At 41.7% G+C, this 18,603-nt stretch overlaps 1 protein-coding gene across 5 annotated transcripts in view; it reads left to right on the top strand.

The window, feature by feature from the left end:
• Window positions 1-18,080, top strand: part of PLS3 (plastin 3) — a 90,922-nt gene extending 72,842 nt beyond the window's left edge. For all 5 annotated transcript variants that reach the window (XM_038588122.1, XM_038588119.1, XM_038588120.1 and 2 more), the window contains 10 exons: window positions 302-467; window positions 3,673-3,815; window positions 6,924-7,019; window positions 11,697-11,892; window positions 12,862-12,940; window positions 13,715-13,829; window positions 14,038-14,171; window positions 15,058-15,181; window positions 15,400-15,524; window positions 16,833-18,080. In XM_038588122.1, the coding sequence (XP_038444050.1) occupies window positions 302-467; window positions 3,673-3,815; window positions 6,924-7,019; window positions 11,697-11,892; window positions 12,862-12,940; window positions 13,715-13,829; window positions 14,038-14,171; window positions 15,058-15,181; window positions 15,400-15,524; window positions 16,833-16,965 (1,311 nt within the window). In that variant the 3' untranslated portion in view covers window positions 16,966-18,080. The remainder of the gene's footprint in view (window positions 1-301; window positions 468-3,672; window positions 3,816-6,923; window positions 7,020-11,696; window positions 11,893-12,861; window positions 12,941-13,714; window positions 13,830-14,037; window positions 14,172-15,057; window positions 15,182-15,399; window positions 15,525-16,832) is intronic.
• The last annotated feature ends 523 nt before the right edge of the window (window positions 18,081-18,603 follow it).

An 18,603-nucleotide genomic window follows, 5' to 3' on the forward strand; every position in this document is an offset into this window, starting at 1 on the left:
GTCACTCTCAGCCTTTTCTTTTCATGACAGTGTCAGTGTACTTCAAAAGAAACCACATAAAAATACCAATTTAATTCCCACGGAATTCTGGAAAAGACAGTAACAATAATAAGGCTGAGACTTGTTTTAACTATGCTTTTGACACCAAAGTCTGGAGTTTGTTGTCTGGAATTTGTTTTCTGTGGATCATGTATGGCTGAAATTAATTTCCTCATTGAGCATTATTTTCAGTAAAAGGAGTCGACTCCTAAAAAAAAATGGAAAGGTCAAGAAGCAAATGTGTACATTGGCTGTCTTGCAGGAAAACTTGAACTTGGCCCTGAACTCCGCTTCTGCCATTGGGTGTCACGTTGTGAACATCGGTGCAGAAGATTTGCGGGCTGGGAAACCCCATCTGGTTCTGGGACTCCTCTGGCAGATCATTAAGATCGGTTTGTTCGCCGACATTGAATTAAGCAGGAATGAAGGTAATGGAACACAGTCATCTTGAAAGATGTTTATTGGTTATTTTTTCCTGGTCATGCAGGCTGTCATGCTTTCACTTAATTGAGGTGATTAGATGATAACTAGAATTAAAAGAAGGTAATGCTATAGTGTTATCCTGGAAAACAGTCTAATTATGACTTTTCTTCTTTAGTAGTAATTCACATTTGCCTGGTACTTTAGAATTCGTTTTACAATAAAGACACAAAAGCACACGCAGAGAGTTTGTGGAACATTCTCGAGGCCCCCAGACTGGGTATCTGTTCTTTCCTAATCTGCCTCCACAACTCCCACCCCATCCTCCACCCCCAGCTCTACCAATGTGCACCATCTCCTATTATTTTGAATATCTTTTATATTCTATCACAGATTGAAACCTCTTCAAACTATTCTAACCCACCCTTGATGGTCACAAGATTTCCTCAACTTCTTACAGCATGGGGTTTTATATCACATCATGGATTTGTAGAATGTATAGCAATACACAGTATGATTGTTGTGTGTCCTAGGTGCTACTACATGATCCTCTGCCTATAAAGCTTAAAAACAGTAAACACTGCTCCAGATATTCCTATTTTATTCCAGAAATCACTCTCTCAATCCTAGTTACCTCTGGGGAACATCTATTTGGGGTTCTCAGGACTCCCAAGGCCCCAGAATGTCCATCAGCAGTCTTATTTTGCACATTTATCCATGATAAGACTTTTATGCACTTTTGAGACTATCACTCTTGCTCTTTGCGTCTGCTCACAGGTACCTGTTTGGACAAATACTGTGACTCTCATTGCTATCCTTCTTCACGGTGGTGTTTGTCTTGTTAAAGAACTTGAAGTCTGTTCAAAGAGGAAAAGGGGACAGCAAAATGACATTACATTGGCTTGTGTAATACATCAAATGGCTTGTCTTTGACAAGGTCTCAGATACATAGATGTCAGGCTATTCGATCCTTTCTAGCCTTTGACTTGGTGGAGATGGGGAGCAAAAGGAAGGGTCCTGGACAAGCGACCTGCTGGCCCTGCCCTCGCTTAAATCCCTCAGGGTCAAAATGATGTGGCATAAGGCAGAGTCTGCGAAAGATGAAATTTGCCTGATGAAGGTGTTAGGGTTTTTTTTGTTGTTTTTGTTTTTAAGATTTTATTTATTTATTCGTGAGAGACACAGAGAAAGGCAGAAACACAGGCAGAAGGAGAAGCAGGCTCCATGCAGGGAGCCCGACATGGGACTCGATCTCCAGTCTCCAGGATCAGGCCCTGGACTGAAGGCGGCGCTAAACTGCTGAGCCACCTGGGCTGCCCTGAAGGTGTTAGACCTCTTCAGAAATCAGACAGTGTCAGTGTTCTCATTCAATCTAGACCTCCTTTTATTTCACAGGAGGTAATTATAGCATCAGGACCACACAACTCATTCCTGAAACAGTGCTAAAATTTAGATAGTTCGCTATGCAGGCACCTCCACTTCTACCTATTACCTGAGGGAATAACTTACCTGAAATGCTTGGCTACTCCTACACATTCAATTCAGCATAATTGAGCAGCTTTTACATGTTAGGTGCTATAGAAAATGTAAAGTAGGGGCACCTGGTGGCTCAGTGGTTGAGCATCTGCCTTTGGCTCAGGTCTTGATCCTGGGGTCCTGGGATCGAGTCCCACATCGCACTCCCCACAGGGAGCCTGCTTCTCCCTCTGCCTATGTCTCTGCTTTTCTCTGTGTGTCTCTCATGAATAAATAAATAAATCTTTAAAAAAATAAAAAAGAAACTGTAAAGTAAAATTATATCCCTTTAAAAAAGAGATTTATTTATTTTTTTTTTTTCATTTATTTATGATAGTCACACACACAGAGAGAGGCAGAGACACAGGCAGAGGGAGAAGCAGGCTCCATGCACCGGGAGCCTGACGTGGGATTCGATCCCGGGTCTCCAGGATCGCGCCCTGGGCCAAAGGCAGGCGCTAAACCGCTGCGCCACCCAGGGATCCCTAAAAAAGAGATTTAACCCAGGACACCTGGCTGGCTCAGTCAGTGGAATGTGGGACTGTTGATCTCAGGGTTGAGAGTTTGAGCCCCACGTTGGAGGAGAGATTAAAAAATAAAAATACTGGGCAGCCCCAGTGGCGCAGGGATTTGGCGCAGCCTGCAGCCTGGGGTGTGATCCTGGAGACCCGAGATGGAGTCCCACATTGGGCTCCCTGCATGGAGCCTGCTTCTCCCTCTGTGTCTCTGCCTCTCTCTCTCTCTCTCTCTGTGTGTGTGTGTGTGTGTGTGTGTGTGTGTCTATGAATAAATAAATAAAATCTTTAAAAAAAATAAAAATACTTTAAAAAATAGATTTACCCCTTCGAGTCAATTAATTATACTTAAATATTACCGTAGTGTCTCTATACTCCTTTAGTCAAAAAGTGAGGTATAAAGGCTCTACCATTTTAAACATTCTCTCCCAAATCTCTGATTTTAATATGATTTAAAAAGGACAATTTAGGGGGCACCTGGATGGCTCAGTCGGTTGAGCATCCGACTGGATTTCAGCTCAGGTCATGATCTCAGGGTCATGGGACTAAGCCTCAAGACAGGCTTTGCACTCAGTGGGGAGTCCACTTGTCCCTCTCCCTCTACTCTTCCCCCTGCTTACTCTCTCTCTCTCAAATAAATAAAATCTTTAAAAAAAAAAAAAGACAATTTAGGTAAACATCTGACATAAAATGTTTAAAAACTGTAATTCTTTTTTAAAGATTTTATTTATTTATTCATGAGAAACAGACTGAGACATAGGTAGAGGAGGTAGAGGGAAAAGCAGGCTTCTAGTAGGGAGCCTGATGCAGGACTCGATGTGGGACTTGATCCCTGGACCCGGGATCATGCCCTGAGCTGAATGAAGGCAGACACTCAACCGCTGAGCCACCCGGGCGTCCCTAAAAACTGTAACTTAATTACCATTTGGAACGTGAAGACCAATAAAGAAATAAATTATAATGTGATAATATTTGCTGTGCATTCTCATGACATAGTGTCTTTATCAAATCATTGTATGATTATCTACTAATATATGTCTGTTGTTAGACTATCAGCACCTAAAAACGAGGAACTAGGTCATACGTGTTACTGCACCTCTGTTACCTAACAGAATGTCAAAAGACCGAATGAACTTGTAATGACCATTGTCATATATTATGGTGGTTGTTTTTTTTCTTATAGCCTTAGCTGCCTTACTTCGAGATGGTGAGACTTTGGAGGAGCTTATGAAATTGTCTCCGGAAGAGCTTCTGCTCAGATGGGCAAACTTTCACTTGGAAAACTCGGGCTGGCAAAAAATCAACAACTTTAGTGCTGACATCAAGGTAACAGGGCAAGGAACCATCAAGCTTTCGGGGGTGGGGTATGGTGGATGCCGTGGGTGACTTCCTCCCCGCTGACAGAGGGAACATCCTGCCAGTTTATCACCAGGCCTTGCTGGCCCTCGGCCCTGATGTAGATTTTCAGGAGAGATGAAACCTTAGGAATACGAGCACCAAGCCTAGCTTTCCTTCTGGGGGAAGGGAGCAAAGTATTACAGTCCTAACACTTTATTCTGTCACCTGTTAACCATGGAGTATCTAAGGGTGGGCCACGGCCGTTCCCTTCCTACTTGCCTTCCTTTCCCAGACCTCAGGGTACCTGTTAGTAAATCCTAGAAGACCAAGAAAGGGCCCCAAGATTCCCCTTCCCCTTTCTTATTTGGCTTTGCTTCTATTGTTTGCTCCCACCTTTAGACATTGAGTTCATGAGGGTGGCGATGAGCTCTTATATACACATGGCTGCTTCTCCTACCTCAGCCCCGGCCCTAGTGCCCTCCTACTAAAGCCCCCCTCTAGCCACAATACCTGTCACATCAAAGACCTGCAAATATTTCTTGTGTTACATTTACTGCACACGAGCAATAAGGAAAAAACGAGCAGAGGAAGGAGGCGTTGGCAACATTCCTTTGCCACAGGTTGCTCTAACTTCCCAGAGAGAGGGGGCCGAAATTATCATAGCAAAAACCTCACAGAGTTCTCATTAACTGACTCGACTCTCTCCAAAATCCCAAGTGTTGGGACACAGGGAGCAAATTGAAGGATCTTCACCGGATGTCACTGACCCACAGGGCTATGGAAACAGCAGTCCATGATCCTATCAATGTGTTCAGCAGTGAGAGGAAGTCGTGGGATATTTGCATTACTGATTTCCTCAGGGAAAATTAAGGATAGCTCCCAAATTATGAGACCAGTAGGTCCCCACCCACCCCATCTTTTAACCTACACAATATGCTTGGCCAGGTATGTTTCTGCTTTATGCACTAGATGTGTTCTTGAAAGCCAGTCTTAAATGGATTTTCAGTTCTGGAACCTATTTGGAATGTACAAAAGAAAATAATTGTTTAAAAAAAAATGGAGCCTGTCTTGAATCTTTTTAAAAAGCAAACGATTGTACAGTAATTTGAAAAAAAGGCTTCCAATTTATCTATGCTTCAAGTTCAATTTCACCTCTGAAGCCCTTTTCAGGGTAGTAAAGACACTGCTGGGTCTGCTCTTTACCCATCCTTCTCAAGTGCATAGGATTTGATTATGAGTTGCTTATGTACCATTAGGAAGAGATCATAAGCGAAAGCATTTTCTCGATGGTAATGCCCCATTATAGGGAGGCAGATCCTGTGCTGGCCAATGATGGGATCTGGGTTTGCATTTCATGAATTGCTCTGAAGTGAATTTCACTCACCTGCTTTTCCCCGTTCTTAGAATCATTTCTGGCATTATGTATCAAACTCACTCAGAAAGCTTATATAAGATGCATCTCCCAGAGATTCATATTTGATAGGTTTGGGGCTGGACCGGGTGGTGTGCATATTGAACGACTTCCCCCAGGGGATTGGGACACGCACATAATCTACAGAGCTTACTAGGAGGAACATTCCTTTATAGCCCATCTGGACTGCCAAGGTTCAGTAATAGAAACGGACTGCCGCTAGGAAGGTCATCTTCCAATATAACAGGATTAAGGAGTCAAAGCCTCCAGTTTCAGCCCCCTAAAGGCAGAAGCTTACTTGACATGTGTGTTGAAGACTCTTCTTAAGTGTTTGCACTGGTGCAGTCGAGTGTCCACACAGCCTGAATTCACCCAGCCTACCCCCATATGAGTAGCACCACTTCTAGGTATTGGGATCCCAAGTAAAAACATTCAAACAATGAATGAGTTCAGGAGCTTAAAAAATCTTCAGGGGTGCCTGGGTGGCTCAGTCAGTTAAGCGTCCAACTCTTGATCTTAGCTCAGGTCTTGATCTCAGGGTCATGAGATTGAGCCCCACCTGGGACTCCATGCTGAGCAGACAACCAAACTTGTTTGGTTAACTATATTCAGGTTATACAGAGTTAAATGTTATCTCACCAGCTCAAGTGTTACTCATTTTAAAAATGTCATTTAAATTTACAATTAGGGATCCCTGGGTGGCGCAGCGGTTTGGCGCCTGCCTTTGGCCCAGGGCGCGATCCTGGAGACCTGGGATCGAATCCCACGTCGGGCTCCCGGTGCATGGAGCCTGCCTGCTTCTCCCTCTGCCTGTGTCTCTGCCTCTCTCTCTCTCTCTGATGTGACTATCATAAATAAATTTAAAAAATTTAAAAAAAAAAAAAAAGGACTCTATCCTCACTTTAAATAAATAAATAAATAAATTAATTAATTAATTAATTTACAATTAGCTGAGTGAAGTAAGTCAGTAGGAGAAGGACAAACATTATATGTTCTCATTCATTTGGGGAATATAAATAATAGTGAAAGGGAATATAAGGGAAGGGAGAAGAAATGTGTGGGAAATATCAGAAAGGGAGACAGAACGTAGACTCCTAACTCTGGGAAACGAATTAGGGGTGGTAGAAGGGGAGGAGGGCGGGGGGTGGGAGTGAATGGGTGACGGGCACTGGGGGTTATTCTGTATGTTGGTAAATTGAACACCAATAAATAAATTTAAAAAAAATTACAATTAAATACATCTTTAAGATAACTAATCTCTTCTCCATAGGTTGTGGTATATACCGTGTTTTGTAATGACATAACCTGTTTATTTTCTCTTTCCCTATGCTTCCTGGATTTCTGCTCCTACCTTCTTTTCTTGCCTGTTTTATCTACCAAGCTTATTGACTTCAGTAATTCAGTGAAGGTACAGAACTAGTTACCTGTTTACGAGCATCATTGTATTGGTAATGTTAATCAATTGTAGAGTCATGATAAAATCCAGTTATCTGTATTTGAGGCAGACATTAGGCCAGATAGATGGACTTTTCTGGGGGGAAGATCTGTTAGATTAGAAGACAGAGATTTGTGCCATGTATATATTCTCACAAAATCTAATGCAAATATCCTTCCACACATAGGACAATGGGATATATTCATTCTTTGTCAATGTGATCTCACTGAGATTTTCAATTCATTTGTAGGATTCCAAAGCCTATTTCCATCTTCTCAATCAAATTGCACCAAAAGGACAAAAGGAAGGTGAACCGCGGATAGATATTAACATGTCAGGTTTCAACGTAAGTATAGGTGTTCACTTGAATTCTACAGTCTTGCAAAAATAGTGCCAATTTCTTCTAAATAACAAGAATTTTTGTAATTGCACGTAATGGTGTTGAAAATTTTGAGCATTATTTTAAAATTTATTGTTGTGGGTATAAATCAAAGGCAGAAAGATTAGCTTTGGTTTGATAGTTTATTAGTGAGTTCTATAATAATGGCTCTGTTGGCTTCTATTGATTGCATAGAATATTCAAAGCAAGGGTGGGGAAATAAGTGGTGAGAACTAACCTTTTCCAAGTGTTTGGATTATAATCACAGTGAAAGATTTAATGACTAGATATGCATATATGCATCTCTAATGTTCCTGTGTTGAGAGTAACGTGAATATGTGTTTACAAACTGCTGATCCCTGAAATCCAATTTGGGGACTCACTCATGGACCATGTTCCCTGGTCACATCATTCATTTGTTCAGTGACCTTGGACAGATTTCTTCCCCAAATTGGATCTCACTCTGCTCATCCATAAAGTAAGGAGTTGGACTAGACAATCTAGTCTCAGGTTTCTAGGATCCACTGGTTTGTTCTTTGGACCCGTTAGTTACAGAATGCACTGTACTAATTTAGAAAATCCATATTTCTAGACTATTATGCAGTCAGATTGAGTAGATTACACTGGCTAAACCACTTACACTGCCCTTACCAGAACTGAACTCTTTGTTTGGGTCACTTGGTATGGATGAGGAGCCATCCTGTGCACTCAGGAGCTGTCTGGGAAGGCTAGCCGGGTGACCTCATGCCCGCATAAATGGCACCAGTATACTAACTGATTCTGATTTTGATACGCCTCTTCTTCATTCAGTCTTCCCTGGTTGATCATGAAACATTCTTGTTGAGGCAAAAAATGATGGTTAATTTTGTCTGTCTCGGAGCACCTGGTGATTCAGTCATCTGCCTTCGGCTCAGGCCATGATCCTGGAATTCTGAGACGAGCCTCACATTGGGCTCTCTGCTCAGCAGGGACCTTTTTTTCGGACTTTTTCCTTATTGGTCAGTGTCCTTCATCTTTTTCAGCCTTATTACCTTCCTTAGGGCCTGATTGATGATTGATTTTTATATATCCAGTATCACGTCAGGTTTTCTCATGGTCCTTTGTAATGCCTTCCTGCCCCCATCCCATACTCCCCCATCCCAAGCAACCATTGATTTGCTTTCTTTCCCCTTACATTAGTTTGAATTTTTGCGAGTTTTATGTAAACAGACCCCTACAGTATGTATTCCTTTTGCATCTAGCTTCTTTCACTCAGCATAATTATTTTGAGATTAATTCATGTTGTCACATGTATCATAAAATGCTTTCCTTTTTCATTTGTGAATTCTATTCTGGTGAATGGATATACCACAATTTGTTTACACATACACGTGTTGATGAACATTTGGATTGTTTACAGTTTGGGGCTATTACAAATATAGCTGCTATGAACATTCAAATAGAACTCTATGTATAAATATATGCATTTGTTTCTCCTTGGTAAATACCCAAGAGTGAAATGGCTGAGTAGTAAGGTATGTGTATGTTTAACTTTTTTAGGAAGTGGCCAATTCACTTTCCAAAGTGGTTGCACCACTTTATGTTGCTATCGGCAGTATGTAAAAGTCCCAGTCCATCCACACCCTCACTAACACTGTAGTATGGTTAGTCCTTTTAACTTGAATCATTCTATCAGGTGCGGAATGATCTGGCATTGTGGTTTTAATTTGTATTTCCATGATGACATGTGATATTGAACATTTTTTATGTGGTTATTTGCCATCTATGTTTTGTTGCTGTTCAAACATTTTGCCCACTTTTAATTGCATTATTTGTTTTCTTATTAGCAAGTTTTGAGTGTTTTTACATATTTTTGACATGAGTCCTTGATTGGATATGTGACTTGCAAATATTTTCTCTCAAATGTTTTTCAAAGAACAGACGTTCTTAATTTTAGCCAAGTCAGATTTAGTCATTTTTTTTCTTTTATGGATCATGCTTTGATCTTGTGTCTAAGAAATTTTAGCCTAAAAAGGTCACAAATATTTCTTCCTATGTTTTTTCCTAGAGGTTTTATAGTTAGAGGCTTTACATTTAGAAATATAGTATGTTTGGGGTTAACTTCAGATGTGGTGTGGGGTAGGGGCTGAAGTAAGTTCTTTTGGCATATACATATTTTTGATTTGATTATTTTTTATTTCACTATTTTATATTTGACTATTTAAAATATTTTTATTCCTATTTTAAAGCTTCCTTATATTCCAGTATTACCCATGCTTTGTTAGGAATGCCAAGATGATCAATAAAGAAAGGATTTTTTTTTTAAGATTTTATTTATTTATTCATGAGAGAGAGAGAGAGGCAGAGACACAGGCAGAGGGAGCAGCAGGCTCCATGCAGGGAGCCCGAAGTGGGACTCGATCCCGGATCCCCAGGAACAGGCCCTGGACTGAAGGCAGCGCTGAACCACTGAGCCACCCGGCCTGCCCTAAAGAAAGGATTTTAAAATAAGCTGGCAAATAGCATAAAGCAAACAATATGAAAGTAATAACGGACAGGTTACAAGAAATAAAATAGGCTCTATGAGAGGAAATCACTGTGCTCAGAGAGAACCCTGAAGAAAGGGTTGAATACAACTCAATTGCCCAGCTGCTGGAGGCTTATGGATTGTTCTGCAGAAGGTAACAAGCATAGCACAATAAATACACATTGTTCTGGAGTCCTCTACAACCAAGGCACCTCACTGGAGGTTAAAAAACGTAATTAAAGGGGCGCCTGGGTGGCTTAGTTGGTTAAGCATCTCCCTTTAGCTAAGAGTCATGATCTCAGGGTCCTGGGATGGAGCCCACATCAGGCTCCTTGCTCAGGGGGGAGTCGGCTTCTCCCTCTCTCTCTGCCCCTCCCCCTGCTTGAGCTCTCGCACTCTCTCTCTCTCTTAAATAAATATAATCTTTTTTTAAATGGCGGGGGGTGTTCTTAAACTGATTGAAGATAGCATCACCCATTGAAGACAAAGTTAAGACTGTCAAATTGTACATGCTGGACAGGTTTAATTTAAAAGTAACATTCAGAGGCGCCTGGGTGGCTCAGTCGGTTAAGCCTCTGCTTCCAGCTCAGGTCATGGTTCTGGGGTCCTGGGATCAAGCCCCACATCAGGCTCCTTGCTCAGCAGGAAGCTTGCTTCTCCCTCTCCTCCCTGCTTGTGAGCTCTCTTGCTATCTCTCTCATTATCTCTCTCTCAAATAAATAAAATCTTTAAAAATAAATAATAAATAAATAAATGTAACATTCCTCAAGCTTCATTTACCTTTATTTCTCCTTTCCCCACAAGATTATAAACCCCTTTCTCGTGTGACACTGTTCCACAGAAGTGCTTATGTTTGTCCTGGGGCAAAACTGTAGCGTGTAGATGTAGTAACGTCCCAGTGTGCCACTCTGTTCTTTTATAAGTGTAGGTCACCAGAAACAGAAGATCCAAAAGCCACTGTTCTTCCTGCGGCTCCAGATTTTTCACTTGTAGCCTTGGGAGGTGGGAGTAGTGGGTGCCTGAGAAACTGTGTTTTTGACATTGGGCTGAAATGATTAGATAACTTAAATTCTTCACCAACCCCTGTTAATCCAGAGTGGGAGGTGGGGTAGGGACACCCCGGTGGCTCAGTGGTCGAGCATCTGCCTTTTGCTCAGGTCATGATCCCGGGGTCCTGGGATCGAGTCCCACATGGGGCTCCCCATGGGGAGCCTGCCTCTCCCTCTGCCTGCGTCTCTCTGCCTCTCTCTGGGTCTCTCATGAATAAATAAAACCTTTAAAAAGAAAAATCCAGAACTGGGCACTTGACTTTCCAGAGGGGAGAAAATAGAATGGGGTAAGGATAGAGAAGGTTACAAGTGAGGAGTCATAGGAATTAGTTGGAGGTAAGTATTCTTTACAGAAATGAGCAACTCTGCATCTGCCTGGGTGGAAAAGTTAAACAGTGACCAGGGACGCCTCAGTGGCTCAGTGGTTGAGTATCTGCCTTTGGCTCTGGGTGTGATCCTGGAGTCCTGGGTATTGAGTCCCACATCAGGCTCCCGGAGCCTGCTTCTCCTCTGCCTATGTCTCTGCTTCTCTCTCTGTGTCTTTCATGAATGAATAAACAAAATCTTTAAAAATAAAGAATATTTCAATGTATAACATTTAGTATCCTTCGCTGACAAACAAACAGTGACCAGAAAAACAAAAATTCTTTGCAAAGGAAAACTACTATTTGAAATATGCATTTTAAACCTGAAATTAAATTCTTGGAAACTGCTATTCTTGATTTTTATTTTTAAAATATTTTCTCACAATTTCTCTTTTTCTGTCTCCCACCCTCTTTAGGGTCCAATTGAAACGTTAAACAGTTTTAGCTTTTTGAGGAGTTATTGCAAGAGCGACGTAATAATCCCAATTCAATGAAAGGTTTTATACTGAGCTAAGCGATCTGGTGCCACCTAGGGTGTTTTTGAGGTACTGCAGTCAAATTCGGCCAACTTTTTTTGCTGTTGCATTCAAAACAATTTTATAATAAGCACCATATGTTGGCTAAGAGAAAGTCGAATTGTATATCCAGCCTATCATTGTAGGGAAACATTTCTATATTTTTAGTATAGCCTTTTAAAAGATGCCTTCTTATTTTACTTCAACAGGAAACAGATGATTTGAAGAGAGCCGAGAGTATGCTTCAACAGGCTGACAAGTTAGGTTGCAGACAGTTTGTTACCCCTGCTGATGTGGTCAGTGGAAACCCCAAACTGAACTTAGCCTTTGTGGCTAACCTGTTTAATAAATACCCGGCACTAACCAAGCCGGAGAACCAGGATATTGACTGGACTCTACTGGAAGGTAATTGAAGGTTTCTCACATTCTAATGTGCGGGTCTACAGACTAGAAATACAGAGGACGTGGTGATTCCAGGATTTTGACTGAATAAGTTTCCTTCTCCACTTTCCTTTAGCAAATATCTGCTGGAAGTAGACCCAAGGGCTGAGTAAAAAGTGGCAGCTGACAGAAAGGGATGATACCAGTATGATTATATATGCATGAAGTAGAAGGTTCAAAATGAACAAATATAACAGTCATTCCTTGGCATCCCTGGCAGTACTATAAAATCTTTAAATGTTATGCTTTCAGGTTTCATGCAATTTGTTCCTTTAATATAGGCATGGAAAAGGAGTACTCATGTGTAGCTTAGAATTTATAAATGTGTAGAGGGAAGACATAAGTAAATTCATGAGTATAGAGAGTTCATATGACCACCCCTCCCCAAAAAATTTTTTAATGTAAAACTGATAACATCAGTTGCTTTTGAGGTATAAGGATTTGGGGAAATATTGGGGAAGCATTAGAAGGGGGAAGAGATCATAAAAAATTCATAAACCGGAGCAGCCCGGGTGGCTCAACAGTTTAGTGCCGCCTTTAGCCCAGGGCCTGATCCTGGAGACCCAAGATTGAGTCCCACGTCGGGCTCCCTGCATGGAGCCTGCTTCTCCCTCTGCCTGTGTCTCTGCCTCTCTCTGTCTCTCTTTCTGTGTCTCTCATGAATAAATAAATTTTTTAAAAATTCATAGACCTCTAAATTGTGTAGCTGGTTATAATGTATTCTTCGATTTTAAAATAAATTCAAAAAATATTTTAAAAATAAGCCTGTATCTAGAGAGAACATATTTAGAGAGAATGTTTAGAGATTCATACTGGAGAAAACCTCTAGATCTGTACCAAAGGAAATGAAATAATCTTACCCACGAATTGATATTATATGCACATATACAAGGTGTTTAATTAATATATAAATTTTGTGAATATTCTTAATAGGAGAAACTCGTGAAGAAAGAACCTTCCGTAACTGGATGAATTCTCTTGGAGTTAATCCCCATGTAAACCATCTCTATGCGTAAGCCTTTTATACTATTATCTTAAGCAGTCAGGAACATTGTGAATGGATGTCCCAGAAAGAACTAAGGCTCTGAACATTTTCCAGATGTCAGTTTACACTGGTTACTTTGACTGGAAGTGCTGAATGGTGACATCCATTATCATTTTCCAAATACACAGAAGCCCAGCTTCTTTCTTTACATGATCGTTAAGTGAAAGAATGTATGAATGTCTTTCTAGCCCCCTACGGAACAGATCCTTCTTATCTTTAAACAGAGACTGGGAATGCCTTAAGTAGACCATCCATGATGTCTTGAGGCCGTTGTACTCAACTGTTCTCTCAGCCTGGAATATTCTTTTCTGCCTTTAATGCCTTACTCCCTTACTATATTCAAGCCACTAATTCAGACCCTGACCACCACCTAACACTCTGCCACCCTAACCCTGGTTCTTGTTATCTTCATAGCAGTTATATATACCCCCGAATCAAATTATCTATTTATCCATATACTTGTTTATTGTCTCTCTCTGTGTCTGACTCTAGTGTAAGGCCAGGGATTTTTGTCCTGTGTGCCCAGCTTCTAGAATAGTACCTTGCCAACCAGAAGCCCTCAATAAGTATTTTAAGCGAATGAGATTGTGTTAGCTCTATCTTTAGGACAAACTGTTAGAAAATATGAGCCTTGGGTATTATCTGTGATTTTATGTTTTAGTTGGCATACTGTTATTGTTTTTAAGGAAACAAAGGCCCAGCTGTCTGAAAACACTGATTAAATGATTTTTAAATCTTTAGTGACCTGCAGGATGCCCTGGTAATCTTACAGTTGTATGAACGAATTAAAGTTCCTGTCGACTGGAGTAAGGTTAATAAGCCTCCATACCCAAAACTCGGAGCCAACATGAAAAAGGTAGATCGTTAAGTTGCTGCATACATTTGTTACAGGCCGTTTTTATGCTCCGTTTGTTTCTTTTGTCGGAAAAACTCGTGAATCTGAGCTTCTGGAGAATAGGAACCATCTCTTACTGATTTTGATGGGTCAAGCTCAGGGCACCGCGTGCGCGTGCAGCTGAAACACACGAAAAATCCTCACCGGTTTACTCTCTGTGGGTTTCCAGCTAGAAAACTGCAACTACGCTGTTGAACTGGGGAAGCATCCTGCCAAATTCTCCCTGGTTGGGATCGGAGGGCAAGACCTGAATGATGGAAACCAAACGCTGACGTTAGCTTTAGTCTGGCAGCTGATGAGAAGGTAGGTGCACAGCAGGACCTGCTGAAGCCCCACGGGCCTAACAGTCTATGACTCAGTCTGTGTTAGTGTCTGGCAGGCGTGTCGGAGACCACGAGAGGTTTGCAGTTGGAGAGATGCTGGATGTTCGCGGGGATGCGGGGGGGGGGTGCCTCCTGGAAAGTCAGGCCGCAGAGCCGTGAACGTTTCCTGGCTTTTTTTTTATTATTATCTTTTTTATTTATTCATGATAGACATAGAGAGAGAGAAAGGCAGAGACACAGGCAGAGGGTGAAGCAGGCTCCATGCAGGGAGCCCCACGTGGAACTCGATCCTGGGTCTCCAGGATCACGCCCTGGGCTGAAGGCAGCGCTAAATCGCTGAGCCACCCGGGCTGCCCATTTCCTGACTTTAATAGGAAGCCTGGCCCGTAAACGTGAGCCCCGTTTAGTGTCAGCCAATAAAAATACAGCAAAAAATTCTGAACAGCCCATGTATCCATTTGAAAAAGATCTCTCAACTGGAATGCCGAAAAGCATTCATTATGGTCGAGGACCAGCCAAAGCACGGCTGCTTTGCAGTCATTGCCACTGTTGGACTAGTACAGAGAAGGTACCTGCTAGACTGCTGAGCTCGCTCGGGAAAGCTCTGAAACCCCCCCACCAGCACCACCTGCAAAGGGCCAATCAGTGGTGAGCCACTGCTACTTGAATGATTTTATATATTTTTTTTAAATTTATATATAATATATATATATAAGAGAGAGAGAATGAATTTCTTCTCCTGAAATCTTTAGTCTTTCAAACCTGAGGATGGAAGAAAAGAAATTGAAGGGAAAGCACCTTTCTATTGTTCGCATTTCTTTTCTCATGAAGTAGATTCAAACCTCATCTTCCCTTTCTTTGTTTAGATACACCCTCAATGTTCTGGAAGACCTTGGGGATGGGCAGAAAGCTAATGATGACATCATCGTAAGCTGGGTGAACAGAACATTGGCTGAAGCTGGAAAATCAACTTCCATTCAGAGTTTCAAGGTAAGAGTTGCACATTTGACTCTTAACCATTATGGTTGCTAGGAAGTGTCAGTCATTTGGAAGGAGAGCCTTTGGTTGGTTTGTCGGCGTGAATTTGCATTGTGCTGATGGCAAGACCCCCGTCACTCACGGGCGGGGTGTATGGCAACTTTATATGAGTAACCCCGCGCCAGTCTGTACAAACTGAAACTCTCGGATGTATTGTCCTTTGACACTAGGACAAGACGATCAGCTCCAGTTTGGCAGTTGTGGACTTAATTGACGCCATCCAGCCGGGCTGCATAAACTATGACCTTGTTAAGAGCGGCAACCTGACAGAGGATGACAAGCACAATAATGCCAAGTAAGAGACACCGATGATACTGACAATGTCCTGGCAAGAGCACAGGCTTTGTAGCCAGGCAGGTCTGCGTTCTCGCTCAGGTCCTACCATGTAAGAACGGTATCACCTGAGGGAAACCTCTTGGAGCCCCAGACTCGTCATCAGTAAAGATGTGAGCAGTAATACTTAGCTGAGAGATTTGGCAATGAATTAAATATCTAAGAGCCTAGCATCGCGTCTGACATAGTAGGGGCTCAATCAGCTGTTGCTTTAGGGAATTACCGAAATACTACAGTTTGTGTTTTAATGCAGCTCAGCTACACAAACTTCCAACAAGGAGAAAATTAGCTAAGAATATTCTTCTGCCTCACGCTTTCTTTTGAAACACATTATTTATGGCTGTCCTTTTTTTTTTTTTTTTTTTTTTTTTTTTACCATGCACAGATCACCTTTCCTACATATGTTGAGTTTATTATCTTGCTCCCTAAATGAGCAGGATGCTTAACCTGCCACTGACACTGTGCTTTGGAAGTTGTCTGCATTTCAGCAATATGGAGAAGGGCCTTTCCACCTGTCACTTCCCTTCTTCACCAAAGACCTAGACTGTGAGACCTGGTTTTCTAGGCAACCCATGAAAGCTTGATTAGCATACATTGAAGATCAGCCCACTGAAAAACTTCCTTTTTCAGAAACTTGATCATCTTTACAAATTTGTGTTACAAAACCCCTAGAAATGTCTTGTGTATTAATTGTAGTATGCTCCTGCCGATTTCCTGAGCTGGACACAAAAGTTCTTTCCTCCCTTATTTTGTGGACCTTTTGTCTTCTTTGTTCTGACCACTCTGTCCACATACCTTCCAAATTCTCTCCCCTCCTTTGACTGTGTGGAAGATTGCACTGCATCTCCCAGAGCAGCTTGGAATCAGACATGTGACATAGTCTTCCACCCCTCATCTTTAAGATCACATGAGAGCATCCATTATCCTGTTATGTGCTCAATGAACATATCAACACTGACCGTACAGCCGATCTGGATAATTATATATATTTTTTCTCATCTTCATATCATGTCAGTGCTCCAAAAGTAATTCTCCTTGCAGAAGAGGGGTGAATAAAATCAGTCCCAAACATCAGAGCTTAGAAATGGGATGTCACTCAAGAGTGACCGCCAAAACAAAACAGAAACCAACAAAACGTAAAGCCATCCCAATTTGAAGTTTCAATGTGAAAGTTTCACATCCCAGCCAAATGCTTTTATAAGAGGAAACAGATGTCTCATCTCCTGTCCTTGGCTAGTAAGGGGTTCATCTTGATTTTTGTTGCCAATAGGTACGCCGTGTCCATGGCTAGAAGAATTGGAGCCAGGGTGTACGCTCTCCCCGAAGACCTTGTGGAAGTAAAGCCCAAGATGGTCATGACCGTGTTTGCATGCTTGATGGGCAGGGGGATGAAGAGGGTGTAAAAATCACCCGTGGGAATAAAAAACAACCTTGCTCCCAGGTGTATGATTAGCAGGTCAGCTCTTCCCAGGTGCAGTGCTCATGGCTTAAGGAACCGTTGGTCATTCAAAGGACTCCTAGTTGTGATTCACAAGACTCCTCATCTTGAGAACTCACAGGGGAAAGAGTTTTAATGGAAACACCTCCTCTTTCCTGGAGTCAAAGTCGGATTTGTCAGGCACACCTGAAATGCACTCATGGCCAAATCATTTACTCCCACCTCCTACATCGCTAGCCTTGACTTTTCCCATTGCTGTATTGTCGTTTCTGTGTATCTTCCCCCCACCCCTTAGAATGTCCACCTCTTGGGACTTGCTTAGATGATTCGATATGAATATCATTAGACCATAAGTTTGCTTTCCATCCAGGATGCTAGTTCTTGTTTGAGAGCTGTGGCCAGAGGATATTTGGACAGGAGTATCCTTCGCTTATCTTTGTAGTACTGAAAATTGGCAGAAGTAACTGGCTGTGCAGAATGTAATAGAAGCTTTTCGTATTCTTTTATTCTTAAAATCAGTATCTTTTTACAGTATTCTTTCTACGTGATCTTTTTTGTACATTTAAGGATATTTTGATTACATTAAATAAGACTGCTGATTTTGCTACTTTTTTTAAGGGGTCTTCAAGTACGTAAAAACCATACATTATAGGTAGAGGAAAAGTGTTCCTTGATTTTGCATCTACCCTCTCACACCCAAGCTGTAAACAGTTGACATATTTTGTCTTAAAAGACTTGGTTCAATATATGCTTATTTGTTTTAAAACTTGTATCATCAAACTCTCTCTTTAGATTGAAAATGCTGTTGAATATGACACTTTTGAGGAGAGAGTGTGCTCAGAACGTGGACAGGATACAGTAGGCCAAGCATGCTAAGCATACCATAAATTTTCTAATTTTACACCTAAAACAAGGAGATGAGGTCACTAAAAAATAAAAATACATATGTAAGACTTAATGTACTCTTGCTTTGTCAAGCTGTTTGCTGTACTTTCTGAGATCATAATGTTACGCTAACTCTGAAAAGTGATGTAATCTGGTAGCAATGCATTAGTTCAAATAAAGGCATTTACATAATCATTAGTCTCTGCATGTTTCTACCCCTTCGTGGTTTGCCAGTAATGTCTGCCAGATTCCTCCCCCCCACCCCACCCCCGCCCAGTATTCTCTTTTTCTGGTGTACTGTACAAAGTGACGGTTGTTCAATTTAGGCTTTTGGAGCTGAATTACAGGGACCGAATTAAGGAGAGTCCCAGTGGGCTTCAGAGGGTTTTCTCCAATTTACCAGAATTTCCTTATCCGTTCCTCCCTTTTTCCTTCGTTCCCATCTCACTCAATCTTTTCACTGTTCTGTGATATACAGAAGACCTAAACAATGAGGGATCCAAATAACCAGTGAGGGGAGATTGTTTATGGCAGGTTTTCTTAACCTTCTCGCCATCACCATTTGGAGCTAGATCATTCCTTGCTGGAGCCGGAAGGGGCTGTCCTGTGTATTGCAGGTGGTTTAGCTGGGCTCCGTGGCCTCTACCCCTTAGGTGTCAGTAGCACAGCCCCAGTATGTGGAACAAATATGTCTCTAGACGTGGCCAAATGTCCCCTG

Source organism: Canis lupus, chromosome X (genome assembly GCF_011100685.1).
Source record: "Canis lupus familiaris isolate Mischka breed German Shepherd chromosome X, alternate assembly UU_Cfam_GSD_1.0, whole genome shotgun sequence".
NCBI lineage: Eukaryota > Metazoa > Chordata > Mammalia > Carnivora > Canidae > Canis > Canis lupus.